This window comes from Diaphorina citri, unplaced genomic scaffold, assembly GCF_000475195.1.
Source record: "Diaphorina citri unplaced genomic scaffold, Diaci psyllid genome assembly version 1.1 scaffold875, whole genome shotgun sequence".
Classification (NCBI taxonomy): Eukaryota; Metazoa; Arthropoda; class Insecta; order Hemiptera; family Psyllidae; genus Diaphorina; species Diaphorina citri.
The window spans coordinates 162,415-179,245 of record NW_007378307.1 but is presented as its reverse complement, the minus strand read 5'-3'; the positions used below and the strand labels follow the sequence as shown (position 1 = coordinate 179,245).

Below are 16,831 nucleotides of genomic sequence, written 5' to 3'. Positions count from 1 at the left end.
ACAACAACACTCATGTTTCCAGAACAATACTTATGTTAAGCTACATCGAGCCTGGTGTATAATGCTTCAGCAGAAACCGCACCATCAGACGGCCAACATGAACCAGCGGAGAAGAGGACCAATTACGAGTGACTATGGTCTCAAGAAGACTGATTCACGTCCGAATGACAGCCTGGAAGCAACCCAGCGCGGAGCTAGCCTGGTAATCAGGAGGGCGTAGGTTCAATCCCAGCCGAGGTATGAGAAGGAAGACAGGATATGAGAAAGTCAATCGTTCCAAGGACGAACTTTATCTGTTTAGGATAAAATCCGCTTCGGGTGGGAATCGACCCCGCGGCCTAGCGCTTTCAAGGCAGATGCCGCTTACTAGGGTGACTAAAGGGACTCTTTACTTTAGTTTTATTCCAGCAGTATGAACACTACGATTATTCTATTACCTCGTATGTATTATTATTATTAAATTTATCAAGCGTGCCGGGAGGAGCGCGAACGTCAAGAGTTCAAAGCGCCGCCTGGTCTATATTACAGAAACGGAGTTTCGTGGTTTTTCGGCATTTTACCTCGAATACATCGAATGTAGTTGTTGAATTCTTTCTGAAGTCTGGCGGCTGCATTCTGCTGTTTGTTGAAGTTCTGTAGGTCATCGTCAAATATTTCATCCGCTGTCCGGTCTACCTTGCCGAGGTTTTGTAGTAACTGTGGACACAGAAGAGAAAACAATGCCATTAGACAACAGGACTTTTTGAATCAAGAGTGCCGGGAGACGTCGAAAATTCCAAGCGACACGATGCGATGACCGGCCTATAACACGAAATGAAGTTTTGATATCAAGGGTCCTTTTTAAAGATTTTAACAAGGGTCCCTTTTAATGGGTTTTGATATCAAGGGTCTTTTTTTAGAAAAGGGTTCTTTTTAAGAGCAGAAAATGAAAGAAAGTAGAGAAGTATTTTAAATTAACTCCCCTCCCGTGGCCCAAGCATTTGCTTTTATGGGTGTACCATTTATTATGTAAATTTTAAATTATGGTTTAGTAGTTGAATTAATAAAATGGAAAAATGGAAACTTTTTTAATTAAGAAAAAAATCGACTTCTACTTAAAATTTCAAGTTATTATTCTTATTGCTTTCTCCAGAAACTTCTACTGGAACCAGAACAAGACTGCATCAGAGTGCAGATATTTACTCAAACGAATTTAGCTTAAATTCTTTGCCTTCAGTTCAGTCGTCCGCTTCACCTTTGCTCCCATGAGCCTCATCAGTTTATTCTTCATTTTACTTTCAATTAAAAAAAAAAAAATACAAGGTGGTGTTGGTCGTAATTAGAAGACGAACTCATAAAATGTCAACAACCTACAAGACCCAAAGGACAATCATAAGACTGCTGAGCCCATGGCCCATACTTTGGTCCCAGTAAGTAGAATTTATCAAAGGGATATAATAGAGAAAAAAGTGAACACACCTCGAGACCATGTGGGCTCAAGACTTCCAAAACTGGGTGTCACGCATATGTCAAGACACCCTGTATTTCAGAATGACCTTGAACGCACGGCTTTATCTTAATATTTATCGTAATAAGCATGCAGGTATGACAGACATGCTATAGATACGACTATAGTATATCCATAGAATATGACTAGGTATACTATAGCCCAGGCATTCCGGGACTCCACTGCTAGACTGTGTTTAGACTTGGTTTCCACGTTTTCGAGTGTCAACTGGAGATTAAAATTACTACGAGGCACTCCTGAAGGATTACTTCGAAGAGAGATTAAAACTAGGAAGATGAAATAGGATCTACAACCTCAGGAGTGTTTGTTATGGTTTTACCATACCTAAGTCTCCAAAGGTGAGTCCCAAATTGGCGAAATTAGTCAGAAAATGTCGGCACGAGGAAATTTTCTCGTTTTATTTTTGGACTTGATAAGACTTTCAGGACCATGCAGGAGCCCTTTTCCTCATTCTTTCTTTCTTTTTATCCGCTTTGTTTAGAAAGGCATGATTCTCAAAATTGAGATCTTCAATAATCAAGTTACCCATTAAATTTTGGCTTTGATGAGACCTGCAAGGGCCTCCGTTTTTGAGTGACTTTTATAGTTCACTGAACCACTACTGATAAATTCCCAGGATGACGAGATGAATTCAAGATGTTACCATTAGCTATTCAGATCACTGGAACGCATCCTTCAATGTCCTTGCTATTTACACCTTCCCTTCACAATGATGTTTATGGATGCGCCAGAGATCACAGCTTTCATTTCGTGATCCTTCGATGTGAACTATAAAACCTGCACACAGAAACTTTGAAGATATTCCAAGCTCAGGTGTGATTTCATGAATTTAGTGTGATAGAATGAAATGAATGACTATTCCGCAGTTCAGCTATGCTTTCATGACCTATATGATGAGGAAAAGCAGAATTTTGAATTTGGACGAATCATATCGAAATATGGAATTGTAAATACTTTTCCATACTTTGGTGATTTAGGGCACAGGGTTCTTTTAGGATTGATTACTTTAGGTGTTGTAATCATCCTTGAGAAGTAAAGCAGTCGTTTGTGAGAGGCAACACCACATTCGCACATGATGTGTTCTGCCGTTTCTAATGCCTCTTTGCATGGACGGCAGGTAGGTGTCTCAGCTATACCCATTTTATTTAGGTGGTAAATTGAGGCTGCAGGGACCTGTGTATAGGGTCCTTATAACATGGGTCCAATAAGGTCCATGTGCTGGATAAGTGGTAGATAGAGTCTTAAGAGGTAGATAGGGTCTTTATAACATAGGTCCATCACTGAATGTGTTGGATCAAGAGGCACCTATAAATAGATCGAATCTGCAGGACCGGTATTTCAGGAGCAGAAGACCAGCGATTAGCCTAAGAGAAGACCAAGCTATGTTAGAATAATACATATATTGAAAAAAAAAAATACAAGGTGGTGTTGGTCGTAATTAGAAGAAATTTTAAAAAAAAAAATAAATTAAAAAAAAAAAAAAAAAAAATAATAAAAAAAAAAAAAAAAAAATACAAGGTGGTGTTGGTCGTAATCAGAAGATGAACTCATAAAATGTCAACAACCTACAAGACCCAAAGGACAATCATAAGACTGCTGAGCGCATGGCCCATACTTTGGTCCCAGTAAGTAGAATTTATCAAAGGGATATAATAGAGAAAAAAGTGAACACACCTCGAGACCATGTGGGCTCAAGACTTCCAAAACTGGGTGTCACGCATATGTCAAGACACCCTGTATTTCAGAATGACCTTGAACGCACGGCTTTATCTTAATATTTATCGTAATAAGCATGCAGGTATGACAGACATGCTATAGATACGACTATAGTATATCCATAGAATATGACTAGGTATACTATAGCCCAGGCATTCCGGGACTCCACTGCTAGACTGTGTTTAGACTTGGTTTCCACGTTTTCGAGTGTCAACTGGAGATTAAAACTACTACGAGGCACTCCTGAAGGATTACTTCGAAGAGAGATTAAAACTAGGAAGATGAAATAGGATCTACAACCTCATGAGTGTTTGTTATGGTTTTACCATACCCAAGTCTCCAAAGGTGTGTCCCAAATTGGCGATATTAGTCAGAAAATGTCGGCACGAGGAAATTTTCTTGTTTTATTTTTGGACTCGATAAGACTTTCAGGACCATGCAGGAGCCCTTTTCCTAATTATTTCTTTCTTTTTATCCTCTTTGTTTAGAAAGGCATGATTCTAAAAATTGAGATCTTCAATAATCAAATTACCCATCAAATTTTGGCTTTGATGAGACCTGCAAGGGCCTCGTAGGGGTCGTTTTTGAGTGACTTTTATAGTTCACTGAAGGAGATTAAAATTACTACGAGGCACTCCTGAAGGATTACTTCGAAGAGAGATTAAAACTAGGAAGATGAAATAGGATCTACAACCTCAGGAGTGTTTGTTATGGTTTTACCATACCTAAGTCTCCAAAGGTGAGTCCCAAATTGGCGAAATTAGTCAGAAAATGTCGGCACGAGGAAATTTTCTCGTTTTATTTTTGGACTTGATAAGACTTTCAGGACCATGCAGGAGCCCTTTTCCTCATTCTTTCTTTCTTTTTATCCGCTTTGTTTAGAAAGGCATGATTCTCAAAATTGAGATCTTCAATAATCAAGTTACCCATTAAATTTTGGCTTTGATGAGACCTGCAAGGGCCTCGTATTAGGGGCCGTTTTTGAGTGACTTTTATCGTTCACTGAACCACTATTTTTTAGAAAGGCATGATTCTCAAAATTGAGATCTTCAATAATCAAGTTACCCATTAAATTTTGGCTTTGATGAGACCTGCAAGGGCCTCCGTTTTTGAGTGACTTTTATAGTTCACTGAACCACTACTGATAAATTCCCAGGATGACGAGATGAATTCAAGATGTTACCATTAGCTATTCAGATCACTGGAACGCATCCTTCAATGTCCTTGCTATTTACACCTCCCCTTCACAATGATGTTTATGGATGCGCCAGAGATCACAGCTTTCATTTCGTGATCCTTCGATGTGAACTATAAAACCTGCACACAGAAACTTTGAAGATATTCCAAGCTCAGGTGTGATTTCATGAATTTAGTGTGATAGAATGAAATGAATGACTATTCTGCAGTTCAGCTATGCTTTCATGACCTATATGATGAGTGATGAGTACCTACTTCTTGTTGTAATAGGGATTCGTGTCGTTTGTGTAGGCCGGCAGGCTCTTCGAACTCTTGACGTTCGCGCGCCTCCCGTCACGCTCGATATGCTCAGGATATTTCGGATGCAGTTAGTCTTCTGAAGATCCCTATGGATCACATTGTGCGTGGTTGGTATCCGAATAGGTGCTAGCTTTCCCGGTCCCACTCAGGCTGGATGGAGTTGTGAGGAGGCGGGTAGCTTGTTGCCGAACAGTGGGAAAACCCCCGAAACCAAAAACCTTAGCAGTCAAACAAACAATTATGTGAAAGATTCATTTGCTGAAATAGTTTTCTAAATCTCGTCTCAAGTCACGCTCAAGAGTAAAACTCCTAAACACACTCCTGGCGCTTATGACGCAACCGTAACAATAGAACGATTCAAGATAAGCACGGCAAATCCTGAACATCAAGTGGAATAGTGGAAGAATTCAAAGTGGAATAAAGAATTCAAATGAAGTGACCTATCGACCGTCTATTAAGGGCGATCAAGGTGTACAGAATAGTACCTGTTATATCGAGACCGCTAAAGACGACTAAATAGGTTTTTGCTATAGAATTGAAACTCTTCAAATGAAGTGACCTATCGACCGTCTATTAAGGGCGATCAAGGTGTACAGAATAGTACCTGTTATATCGAGACCGCTAAAGACGACCAAATAGGTTTTTGCTATAGAATTGAAACTGATCGAGTGGTAGAATTGAAAACATACTAATGGATTCTGACGTGACTTTGTGAAGAATTGAAAACCTTTGAACAAATGCGGACAAACGAGGTGAATTTCTGGACAAGCCAAGGATTATTGGACTTAAGAACAGAGAACTGACTTAGCAAGCATCACAACATCTGACGTGACTTTGTGAAGAATTGAAAACCTTTGAACAAATGCGGACAAACGAGGTGAATTTCTGGACAAGCCAAGGATTATTGGACTAAGAACAGAGAACAGACTTAGCAAGCATCACAAAACTGCGAAGAATATGAACATTTCTAGTGTAAGCAATAAAAACCGTCCCACAAGTTCTTTCTGAGAGGTGCTTTAAAACCCGATCCGATAACTTTTTATTACCATCTATGACCTAGAAATGTTTGCTTATAGGACTTGGAATGATTCATACCTATAACATGATAAAAACCGTCCCACAAGTTCTTTCTGAGAGGTGCTTTAAAACCCGATCCGATAACTTTTTATTACCATCTATGACCTAGAAATGTTAGCTTATAGGACTTGGAATGATTCATATAACATTGAAGTTCATATTCCAAGAGAATATTCTGCAGACCCTATATGCTCAGAGATTTGGATATCAGATTTACAAAGTTACTTCAGCAAAGATCCAAAATCTTCACTGAAGTGAATGACCACTGTGTGCCAGTCAGGGGGCATAGCCTAGTAAGTAATTTTCCCGGCTTGCTTGGATGGAAAATGTCTCCTAAAGTATCAATTTCAAAGAAAATGAACAAATAAAAAGACATGGGTATTGAGAAGAAAGAAAGAACATGGTCCATAGTTCACAAGGCAAGACGAGTGGGAATAGGAATTCACACAGGGATGTTTCGGACGAAAACCGTCATCCTCAATGTTTATCTCCTTGAAGTTTTGGTGCTATTGCTAATAACAAAATAATTCACTATCTACAAGCATTGTTTAACTCATTAGAGAATATTCTGCAGACCCTATATGCTCAGAGATTTGGATATCAGATTTACAAAGTTACTTCAGCAAAGATCCAAAATCTTCACTGAAGTGAATGACCACTGTGTGCCAGTCAGGGGGCATAGCCTAGTAAGTAATTTTCCCGGCTTGCTTGGATGGAAAATGTCTCCTAAAGTATCAATTTCAAAGAAAATGAACAAATAAAAAGACATGGGTATTGAGAAGAAAGAAAGAACATGGTCCATAGTTCACAAGGCAAGACGAGTGGGAATAGGAATTCACACAGGGATGTTCCGGATGAAGTCCGTCATCCTCAATGTTTATCTCCTTGAAGTTTTGGTGCTATTGCTAATAGCAAAATAATTCACTATTTACAAGCATTGTTTAACTCATTGTAACAGATTAGCAACAAACGACGGTGCAAACCACAAATTATCAAAAACCACAACAGTTTTGGTGTGGTGTCGAGAAACTCATCTCGTAAATTACCTACCTATTTACTTCTTTCCTAAATCTTCAAATGGTGTATTTTGTATTGAGAAGAAAGAAAGAACATGGTCCATAGTTCACAAGGCAAGACGAGTGGGAATAGGAATTCACACAGGGATGTTTCGGACGAAGTCCGTCATCCTCAATGTTTATCTCCTTGAAGTTTTGGTGCTATTGCTAATAACAAAATAATTCACTATCTACAAGCAATGTTTAACTCATTGTAACAGATTAGCAACAAACTACGCTGCAAACCACAAATTACAAAAACCACAACAGTTTTGGTGTGGTGTCGAGAAACTCATCTCGTAAATTACCTATTTACTTCTTTCCTAAATCTTCAAATGGTGTATTTATTTCACTTGTCTGTTACGTTGTATTTAATCAATAATTTTACCTCTTCAATTATACTTTAAATAATTTTATCTCTTCAATTATGTTGTTGAGATTGTTGAGGTCCTCTTTTGAATCTTCCTATTCTGTGGTGTATTTCACTTGTCTGTTACGTTACTTACGTTACGTTGATTAAATACCTTAAATAATTTTACCTCTTCAATTATGTTGTTGAGGGACAGTTATGTTCCTCTATATTGAATCTTTCTATTGTGTTGCGTTGTGTGTGTGTGTGTGTGTGTGTGTGTGTGTGTGTGTTTCGGCTTTACTTCTATTGATAGTCCTAGAGAAGTCTTTGTTTTAATCATACGGTATAATTATTATCACAAGTACTTCATCCTCAATCATCCAAGTATCCTAACTTCGTTAGTATCATTAAAATTTCAGTCTGACCCTCCCGGGGGCATCACTTGAAAATCCTGAACCCGTGTCAATTAAATCCGTCTGCTGTTCGTATCAATAGATCAATAATGATATCATTATTATCACAAGTACTTCATCCTCAATCATCCAAGTATCCTAACTTCGTTAGTATCATTAAAATTTCAGTCTGACCCTCCCGGGGGAATCACTTGAAAATCCTGAACCCGTGTCAATTAAATCCGTCTGCTGTTCGTATCAATATATCAATAAATAACCAATGATGAAGTCTATCGCTCGCGCTAGCAATCAATAGGAACACTCAGCCATACCTGTTCTGGTTCAATCACCTTGATCGGAACCATTGGTGTCTTATTTGAGAGGTTTAATGGGTGCGCGGTGCTTGTTTTAGAGTGCCTTAATCATAAGCACTGCACCCTAGTGAAGGCGTGTTTGACCGCCAAGCAGAAATAGTATGGTTCTGAAAATAAAAAATAACGACCGACATTCAAAACGAAAATTTCTATTTTTAAAAGAGCGCCGAGAGAGAGATGGGGAAGGGGAATGAGAGAGATGAGGAATGAGTGACAGAGTCTACGTAGCGAGTAGCTAGGATGGCGATGTACAGGGTTCAAGTGTCTTGGTGTCTTTTCAACAGGGTTATCCCTGGTAGACAAAAGTGTCAGGGAAATTGGGAAATTTTGAAAAAAGTTGGACTGAAAACTGCACATTGTATGTATTCGTTTTCAACAGGGTTATCTCTACCCTAACAACATGGTTGGGGAAAGCGTAAGGCCAACAATTACAATTACCCCACCTAAAATGTTGTGAGGTTAGTAGGCGATTGTCAGGGAATTTTGAAAAAAGTCGGACCGAAAAAATATACATTCTATGAACTCGTCATCATCATCATAATTATCTCAATAATCTCTACGTCCACATGACTTATCTTGAAGCATCAGCCAGTAAGACATTGAAGGAAGCTTTCAAATTTGCAAGAACTATAGCCAATCTTATAAGCACACTATAGCCATCCGAGCATTCCTAGCACATCATACAAGAACCAAGAACACACAAGATCCAAGTATCATTAGTAGGATAATTCTCTTATTATCCTCAACATCTATACATGGTCTATACCTAGTCTCATATGTATTCACACTCACATGCTAGATTTACCAGCCAAGTTTACAAGTTACCTCCGAAGTATGCCACTAATAGAAAGTGTGTGAGAGTAAAAGTACAACTTGCACAGGTAAAGGAATTCTTGAATGGTGCAAGGCTGCAGGCCATTCCGATATTTGTTCGTAGAGAGACTTGGTTAGCTGTGCTTCGCTGTGTGTTTCAGTAATGAAATCTTTGGTTTCACTTGAAGGTGCGTTTGGTTGTGACAAACGAACAACATATGTACCTAGTGAGCTAGTGACAAAATTTGTAATGGTCATGTGGAGATTTCCTTGCTGTCCAATAGGGACAAACCAATTTGTTAAACCAAGACTTTTTCTAAGTTTCAGGACCTTTTGGGCTTCCCTCGACACTAAAAAGACCACCAACCTATGGACAGACAGCAGAGGATGTAAAAAAACGGAAACAGCGAGTTTCTTCTGAACCGGAAAATCTTACGTCCAGATACCAACCACGCAAAACGTTGCCTAACTTCAGTGATTCGTCACGATTAACCAGACTTTTAGAAAAGAAGATAGAAGAGTTTACAAGTCTCGCTAAGTCTTGAAGATATCACGGTCCAAGTACCTAGAATTTTGTTTGCTAAACAAGATAAGGTCGTTCGTTGGTATCTGGACGACCAGGGTTTTGTTTACTAGATCACATGGCAGGAAAATCCGGACTGATAAAGAGGTTTTAATTTATGTACAACTCCCGTACGAGAGTTAATTGTTTGTAATGATCTCATTATTCCAAGAATTCCATCATAGTAAGAGGAGGAATTTATTAGAAGAATTACAATTTATTTACTGGAGATAGAAAATTAGAAACGTACGAGTGGAGGAATTCAATTCATGTATTATTAGAAGATTTTAGAATATTCAGATAGAAAAGCAATTTGAAGCAACAAAAAAACCTACTTAATATGAAATTTATTTTCTACAAGCTTGTGGACCTGGACTGTTTACTAACTGGTTACTGACAGGTGAGCAGGTGACAGAGAAATGGAAAAGATCGGTGTTTTATTTTACTCCCCCCCCCTTTTTTTTGTTTACTAGACAAGACAAGGAAAGGGGTCGTGTACAACAATACGCTAGTAATTAAACAAAGATGTAGAACTAATTGCTCACAAGGTAACCTAGGGGACCCGTGCATGATGTGTTGGTGTCTCATGACGTGAGTGATGAGCATACAATATGGAGGACAGAGGACACTCTATGAGAGAGAAGATAGCAACCAACTACCCACAAGGTAGATCAGTTACTTCTGTACAGGATACTATGAGAAGACAGCAACCAACTACCCACAAGGTAGATCAGTTACTTCTGTACAAGATACTATGAGAAGATAGCAACCAACTACCCACTAGCTTAGTAGACCAGATGGTTCAATAAGGATTCTACGAGATCTATGACAAAAGTGTCTATCTGTCTATCACAAGATGGCAACTAACAGATCAGATGGTTCAATAAGAATTCTATCGAAAAATAGTTGAGAAGGTAGCAACCAGCTACCCACTGGCTTGCACTATGGGTTCGAGAATCGACGAATCCTTTTGGAACCAAGAGGTACAGGGGTTCAGAATTGTCTAGAACCCAACATGAGAATATCTCATTCATTCTTAATTCTAACTATTAGACAGGTCTATTCTAACTTTTGGAGTGCATGGAAATCAAGTAAATAAACAAAGTCTCTCATACGTACAAACAATTGAAGAACTTTGTATCAAATTTCATCAAACCAAGAGTTTGTTTGATAGTTATCACGTGGCAAACAAGACAAACCGTTTAAAAACTTTAACCTTACTTCGTTTAGTCAAAAACGGAAAGTCCTTAGAAGACAGTTATGAGAGTTTATAAACAATCGACTAATAGTCGTACGCTCACATACACGTCCTATAAACAAAACATATTTCTATTCTACAGGGTGTTCCAGTCAAATGAGAGACATACTACGGGATGGGCACGCTACGACAAGTGCGACAGAGAACACAGGAGTGGACCTTTGTGGTCAATTTTTAAATTTCTATTCTACAGGGTGTTCCAGTCAAATGAGAGACATACTACGGGATGGGCATGCTACGACAAGTGCGACACAGACCACAGGAGTGGTCAATTTTTAAACATGGAACCAACAAAATTGCACACGAAAAGCGAATTAAATTTGACAACCAAAACAAACTGGTTTGAGTGAACCAGATAATTATGAGGGGCATGCTACGACAAGTGCGACACAGACCACAGGAGTGGACCTTTGTGGTCAATTTTTAAATTCGGCTATTTAGCTGGGACCACCAGACCAGTTATGTAGTTTGGAGAGTAGCGCTCCTTTCAAGCTCTAGGTCGTCGATTCCATTCCCGCCTGGGACGAACTTTATCCTATACGGATATGCAGTCCTCTTTCTCTCTTCGATTTCGGGACGATAAGACCTTTGTGTTAAGCTGTATCCACACATAGTCGACCTCGTCGATCGGATCAATCGACGCTGAGCTGACCTGAACCAACCAATCAAAATTTGTTTTAGAAACCAGAAGAAAACTGGTCAAAGTCTAAAGAGTACGTACAAAGAAAAAGGGCATGCTACGACAAGTGCGACACAGACCACAGGAGTGGACCTTTGTGGTCAATTTTTAAATTCGGCTATTTAGCTGGGACCACCAGTTAGTTTGGAGAGTAGCGCTCCTTTCAAGCTCTAGGTCGTCGATTCCATTCCCGTCCGCCGTCCGGGACGAACTTTATCCTATACCTACGGATATCCAGTCCTCTTTCTCTCTTCGATTTCGGGACGATAAGACCTCCGTTTTAAGCTGTGGATAACACATAGTCGACCTCGTCGATCGACATCGACTGGAACGAATACAATAGTCCGTCCCTTATACCTTTTTATTACTATTGTAATAATAAAGGAAGGACGGACTAAAAAGTAGGTAATAAAAACACAGACAACATAGATGCATCTCTTCAACTCGTCGATCGACCATCGAATCGAGGTCGAATATGTGTGGACACGGAGGTCTTATCGTCCCGAACTCGGAGAGAGAAAGGGAGGACTAGATATCCGTTTAGGATAGAGTTCGACCCAAACGGAATTAGAACCCACTATCACTGCCGAATCAGATATTCATCCGCCTCGGTGGTGTAGTGGTCAAGGCGCTCGCCTGGTAAACAGGAGGGCGTGGGTTCAATGTAGCATGCTACCTGATTGATTTTTATGGTATCTCCAGTAGGTATTCGCATGTTCCTCCCTCAAAAAGAAAGGAAACGTTTTGCTCACATTTCCTAGTTCATCATCAGGCAATTTATGTCACCAAATAGTGAATAACAACATCTATCAAAACGAAAAAAGTAGGTAATAAAAACACATCTCTAGGTTCATTATTTGAGACCAATTTCAATAGGAAACGAATTAATGTGAAATTGGAACAACAACAGCAACACCTAGAATGTTCCCCCTAGCTCTAGTTTCTAGTTTGCCATGCAGATAGCAGATATACGCCCACTTTCTAGGTTGCAAAATTAATTAGGTTTTTATTTATTTCGCTTCTTCCTCTCTCGGTTTTCTAGTCACGGGAAAATATGTTGAGGAGAGGTGTAATGGAAAATGATGTTCACTTTTCTAGGTTGCAAAATTAATTAGGTTTTTATTTATTTCGCTTCTTCCTCTCTCGGTTTTCTAGTCACGGGAAAATATGCTGTGGAGAGATGTAATGGAAAATGATGTTCACTCGATTTGGGTAGAAACACACTAAAATCACGTCACGTGAAGTTATGGCGTCAAAAGATGTAGTTCAAAGTTGTCTCGTAATATTGTAGGTAATTTCGTTCAGGACGGCCACACTACTATCACGTGACGTGAAGTGATAGTACAGTGAGAAAGCCCACCAGTTCCGGGAAAGAGCCTTGTGAGGGCCACGCACGCAGTCTGTCAGTCGGTCTGAAAGTAGGTACTCCCGGCCTGTTTATATTTGTTGACATGTCTCATTAGATGTCCACCGACTTCGTGTTGTACAGAGGGAGGGGTAAGGTAAAAATTACTGAAGCTTGCCTAGTGTTGACATGTCTCATTAGATGTCCACCGACTTCGTGTTGTACAGAGGGAGGGGTAAGGTAAAAATTACTGAAGCTTGCCTAGTGATCAAGACACTCGCCTGATAAACAAGAGGGCATGTGTTCAATCCCAACCGAGGTATGGAATTCTGCCCTCGATAGAATTTGAACACAATATTACCTAGTAGTCTAATACTTGAGTAAAGAGACTTATCAGTCCTGACTCCTGTTTGAAATGAACAGTGTAAATAAGCACTCTCATTTATCTGCAGACAACATCAGGGCGACTTTGCGACCAGAAAGAAGGAAAAGGGACTTTTCAGTCCTGTTTGGGACTTCCTGTTTAAAGAAGTATTTAAATAATTTTATCTCTTCAATTATGTTGTTGAGATTGTTGAGGTCCTCTTTTGAATCTTCCTATTCTGTGGTGTATTTCACTTGTCCTGATTAAATACCTTAAATAACTTTACCTCTTCAATTATGTTGTTGAGGGACAGTTATGTTCCTCTATTGAATCTTTCTATTGTGTTGCGTTGTGTGTGTGTTTCGGCTTTACTTCTATTGATAGTCCTAGAGAAGTCTTTGTTTTAATCATACGTTATAACTCTCTTCAACTCGTCGATCGACCATCGAATCGAGGTCGAATATGTGTGGACACGGAGGTCTTATCGTCCCGAACTCGGAGAGAGAAAGAGAGGACTACATATCCCTTTAGGATAGAGTTCGACCCAAACGGAATTAGAACCGGCGACCAAGAGCTTACAAGGAGAGCTACTCTCTAAGCTTTACAGTTCCTTAACCTCTAAAACTCTTCGACAAAAAATAAGTAAAAAAAGTAATAAAAAGCAGAAGGGGACACCCTGTATACGAACAGTTCAAGAATCACTTCACCTGAGTCAAAACCTCTCGATGAAATCATAAACAATAAACTCTCCTATGATAATATGAAGGAAGAGGTCGCATTTCCTTAACCAAACCTACAGACTACAATATATTCCTAAATAGTCACATCCGTTGTAGAACTTTGTATGATGTATGGATTGTGTGGTGTGTGTGAAGAATTGTGGAGTTGCATAAGCTTCCTTGTCTTGAACTCCTCTTGTACAGAAAATTGAAATAGGTACATTTTGAAATGCATTTTCAATATTCTGAGGTTTGACAGAGGGAATTTACATATTCTAACCAACCTCAGTGGTTAGCGCGGTGGACTCTGGATCTGGAGGTTGGTGGTTCAAGTCAAAGTCAAGGCATAAAATTTAGCGTAGTGTATTAAGCAGGGAACGACAATTGTGGCAAGCATTTATGCTTAACACAATTAAAATTCCTTTTATATTCTTTAACCAAACCTACAGACTACAATATATTCCTAAATAGTCACATCCGTTGTAGAACTTTGTATGATGTATGGATTGTGTGGTGTGTGTGTGAAGAATTATGGAGTTGCATAAGCTTCCTTGTCTTGAACTCCTCTTGTACAGAAAATTGAAATAGGTAAATTTTGAAATGCATTTTCAATATTCTTTAAGAGGATTTACATATTCTTGAGAGTTCATTGCAATGGTCGGTAACCACGGAAAGGGAACTGTAACAAAGGTCTTATCGTCCCGAAAACGAAAAGAATAGGGAAAAGTTAGGAGAAAGCCCAGCTCTTCCGAGAACGAACTCTGTCTGTTTAGGATAAAGTCCACCGCGGGCGGGTATGGAACCAACGACTTAGCACTTACAAGGCAGACACACTACCCTCCGAGCTAACTATAGGCTGGCTAGAAATGCAGTCGAAATGGCTGAGATTCAATTGTAACATAATGGTAAACATTGACAAGCTCTCAGTGGATGCCAATGACTCTGAAATGGGAATAATGGAATACGGTCCAAAAAGTCATCAGCAGCAAATATTCTTTATTTGCTAAACGTTTATGACTGATTTCATCAAAATCGGACTAACTGAGATTTATCGCTGAGCAAACAAAATCAGACAAACAAAATGCTAACTCGTCCAGTACATACTTAGAATAGCCTTCGTTCATCCAAATCAAAGAATTAAATAAACAAAGAAAAGAGGTAGTACTTTATTGTTAAAACTCCTTCAATTAAATAAATGTAAAAAAAAAAAAAAGTATCTATGCTTGCACTTGTACGAGGAAAGATGATGCAGGTGTCCTCTTTTTCTTCTTCTCCTTTCTCTTCTTCCTCCTGTTGTTCTTCTTCTCCTTCTTCTTATCCTTCGTTATCGTCGTCCTTTCATGGAAACCACGGAGAGGGAACTGTAACACAGGAGGTCTTATCGTCCGAAAGCGGAGAGAGGAGGAGGACATGTTAGGAGGAAGCCAGCCGTTCCGAGAACGAACATTATCCCATCAGGATAAAATCCGCCCCGGGCGGGTATCGAACCCGCGATCTAGCGCTTACAAGGCAGACGTGCTATAAAGTATAACCAACCTCAGTGGTTAGCGCGGTGGACTCTGGATCTGGAGGTTGGTGGTTCAAGTCAAAGTCAAGGCATAAAATTTAGCATAGTGTATTAAGCAGGGAACGACAATTGTGGCAAGCATTTATGCTTAACACAATTAAAATTCCTTTTATATTCTCGAGAGTTCACTGCAACGGTCGGAAACCACGGAGAGGGAACTGTAACACAGGAGGTCTTATCGTCCGAAAGCGGAGAGAGGAGGAGGACATGTTAGGAGGAAGCCAGCCCTTATGAGAACGAACCCTATCTGTTTAGGATAAAGTCCACCGCGGACCGCGGGTGGGTATCGAACCCGCGATCTAGCGCTTACAAGGCAGACGTGCTATAAAGTAGAAATGGCTGCGATTGTAACATAATGGTAAATATTGACAAGCTGCTTAGCTCTCAGTCAGTGGCTGCCAATGAAACCAATGATTCTGAAATGGCCACTGTGGTCCAAAAATTCATCAGCAAATATTCTTTATTTGCTGAACGTTTCATCAAAATCGGACTAACCGAGATTTATCGCTGAGCAAACAAAATCAGACAAACAAAATGCTAACTCGTCCAGTTCATACGTAGAATAAACTTCGTTCGTCTTATTTTTCTTTGTTCTTCTACTTCTTTTTGTCTTCTTTTTCTTCTTCTTCTCCTCCTTCCTCTTTTTTTTTCTTCCCCCCCCCACCTCTCTTTCCTCTTTAGAGTTCATTCTTTCTCTTTTTTCTCTCCACCTCCTTCCTAGTCAAAAGTAGAAATGAATATGATGAATGGCCTGTCTTTTGTTGTACAGAAGAATGGAAACACACAACAAACAAAGGAAAACATTGTTACCTACCTACACCTCTATCACAACTTCGTGCTCATAAACCTACTTCCTATTCGTAAGCACCTACTCTCCTTACTCATAAGTGTCTCTACCTACCTCCCTAATCACTCACTCACTCACTACTCTTGAGCAAGGAAAATTCATTACACAATTTGAAAAGGAGCCATTAGACAAGCCAGGAAAAATAACACTTGGGCCAGCCACTCACTATCAGGTATCAGGGAGACCTGACAGGCTGACCTTTTCAGCCTTGTACCTGTCAGGTCTACCTGAGTGGCTAGCCAAATCGAAAAGCAGACAATTTCAAGTAAAGAGAAAAGCTTAAGTACTGCCTTCATTTCAGAGTCACTTAAGAATGAGTTTTGAGTTTGAATTCATGACTTAAGTAGTGGGATGACACTCAAGTGAGAATGAGAAGTTTAATAATGGTAAAATATTCGGTACTCACTCGTTAATCTGTTCACTAAAAAGAACTTCAAAATTCATTCCGCCCTTCTTGAGATAAGTCCAAAAATTCGTAGAAGGTTGGGACTTTGGGAGACGGTAGCGGGCTTCCGCCACTCACGCCCATACGATCTGTCAGATAGTCGGAACTGTGTGACGGAAAAACGTTGAGACCTAGGTCTGTCAGACTGTTTGAGAGACCTAGGTCTGAAGCTTCTTCCGCCACACACTTTCAGACCTGTCAAACGGTCTGAGGTAGTAAACTTATGCACCGTAGGCAAGTAGACATGTATGAAACCTATATA

General features: G+C 39.7%; 1 protein-coding gene across 3 annotated transcripts in view; it reads right to left on the bottom strand.

Annotated features, from left to right (window-relative positions):
- Window positions 1-513: 513 nt before the first annotated feature.
- Window positions 514-16,831, bottom strand: part of LOC103512708 (amphiphysin-like) — a 43,000-nt gene continuing 26,682 nt past the window's right edge. For 2 of the 3 annotated variants that reach the window (XM_026826109.1, XM_008477486.3), the window contains one exon: window positions 514-696. In XM_026826109.1, coding sequence (XP_026681910.1) covers window positions 523-696 — 174 coding nt within the window. In that variant the 3' untranslated portion in view covers window positions 514-522. Of the gene's footprint in view, window positions 697-1,210; window positions 1,276-16,831 lie in introns of those variants that run through there. The other variant, XM_026826110.1, reaches the window with a different exon arrangement.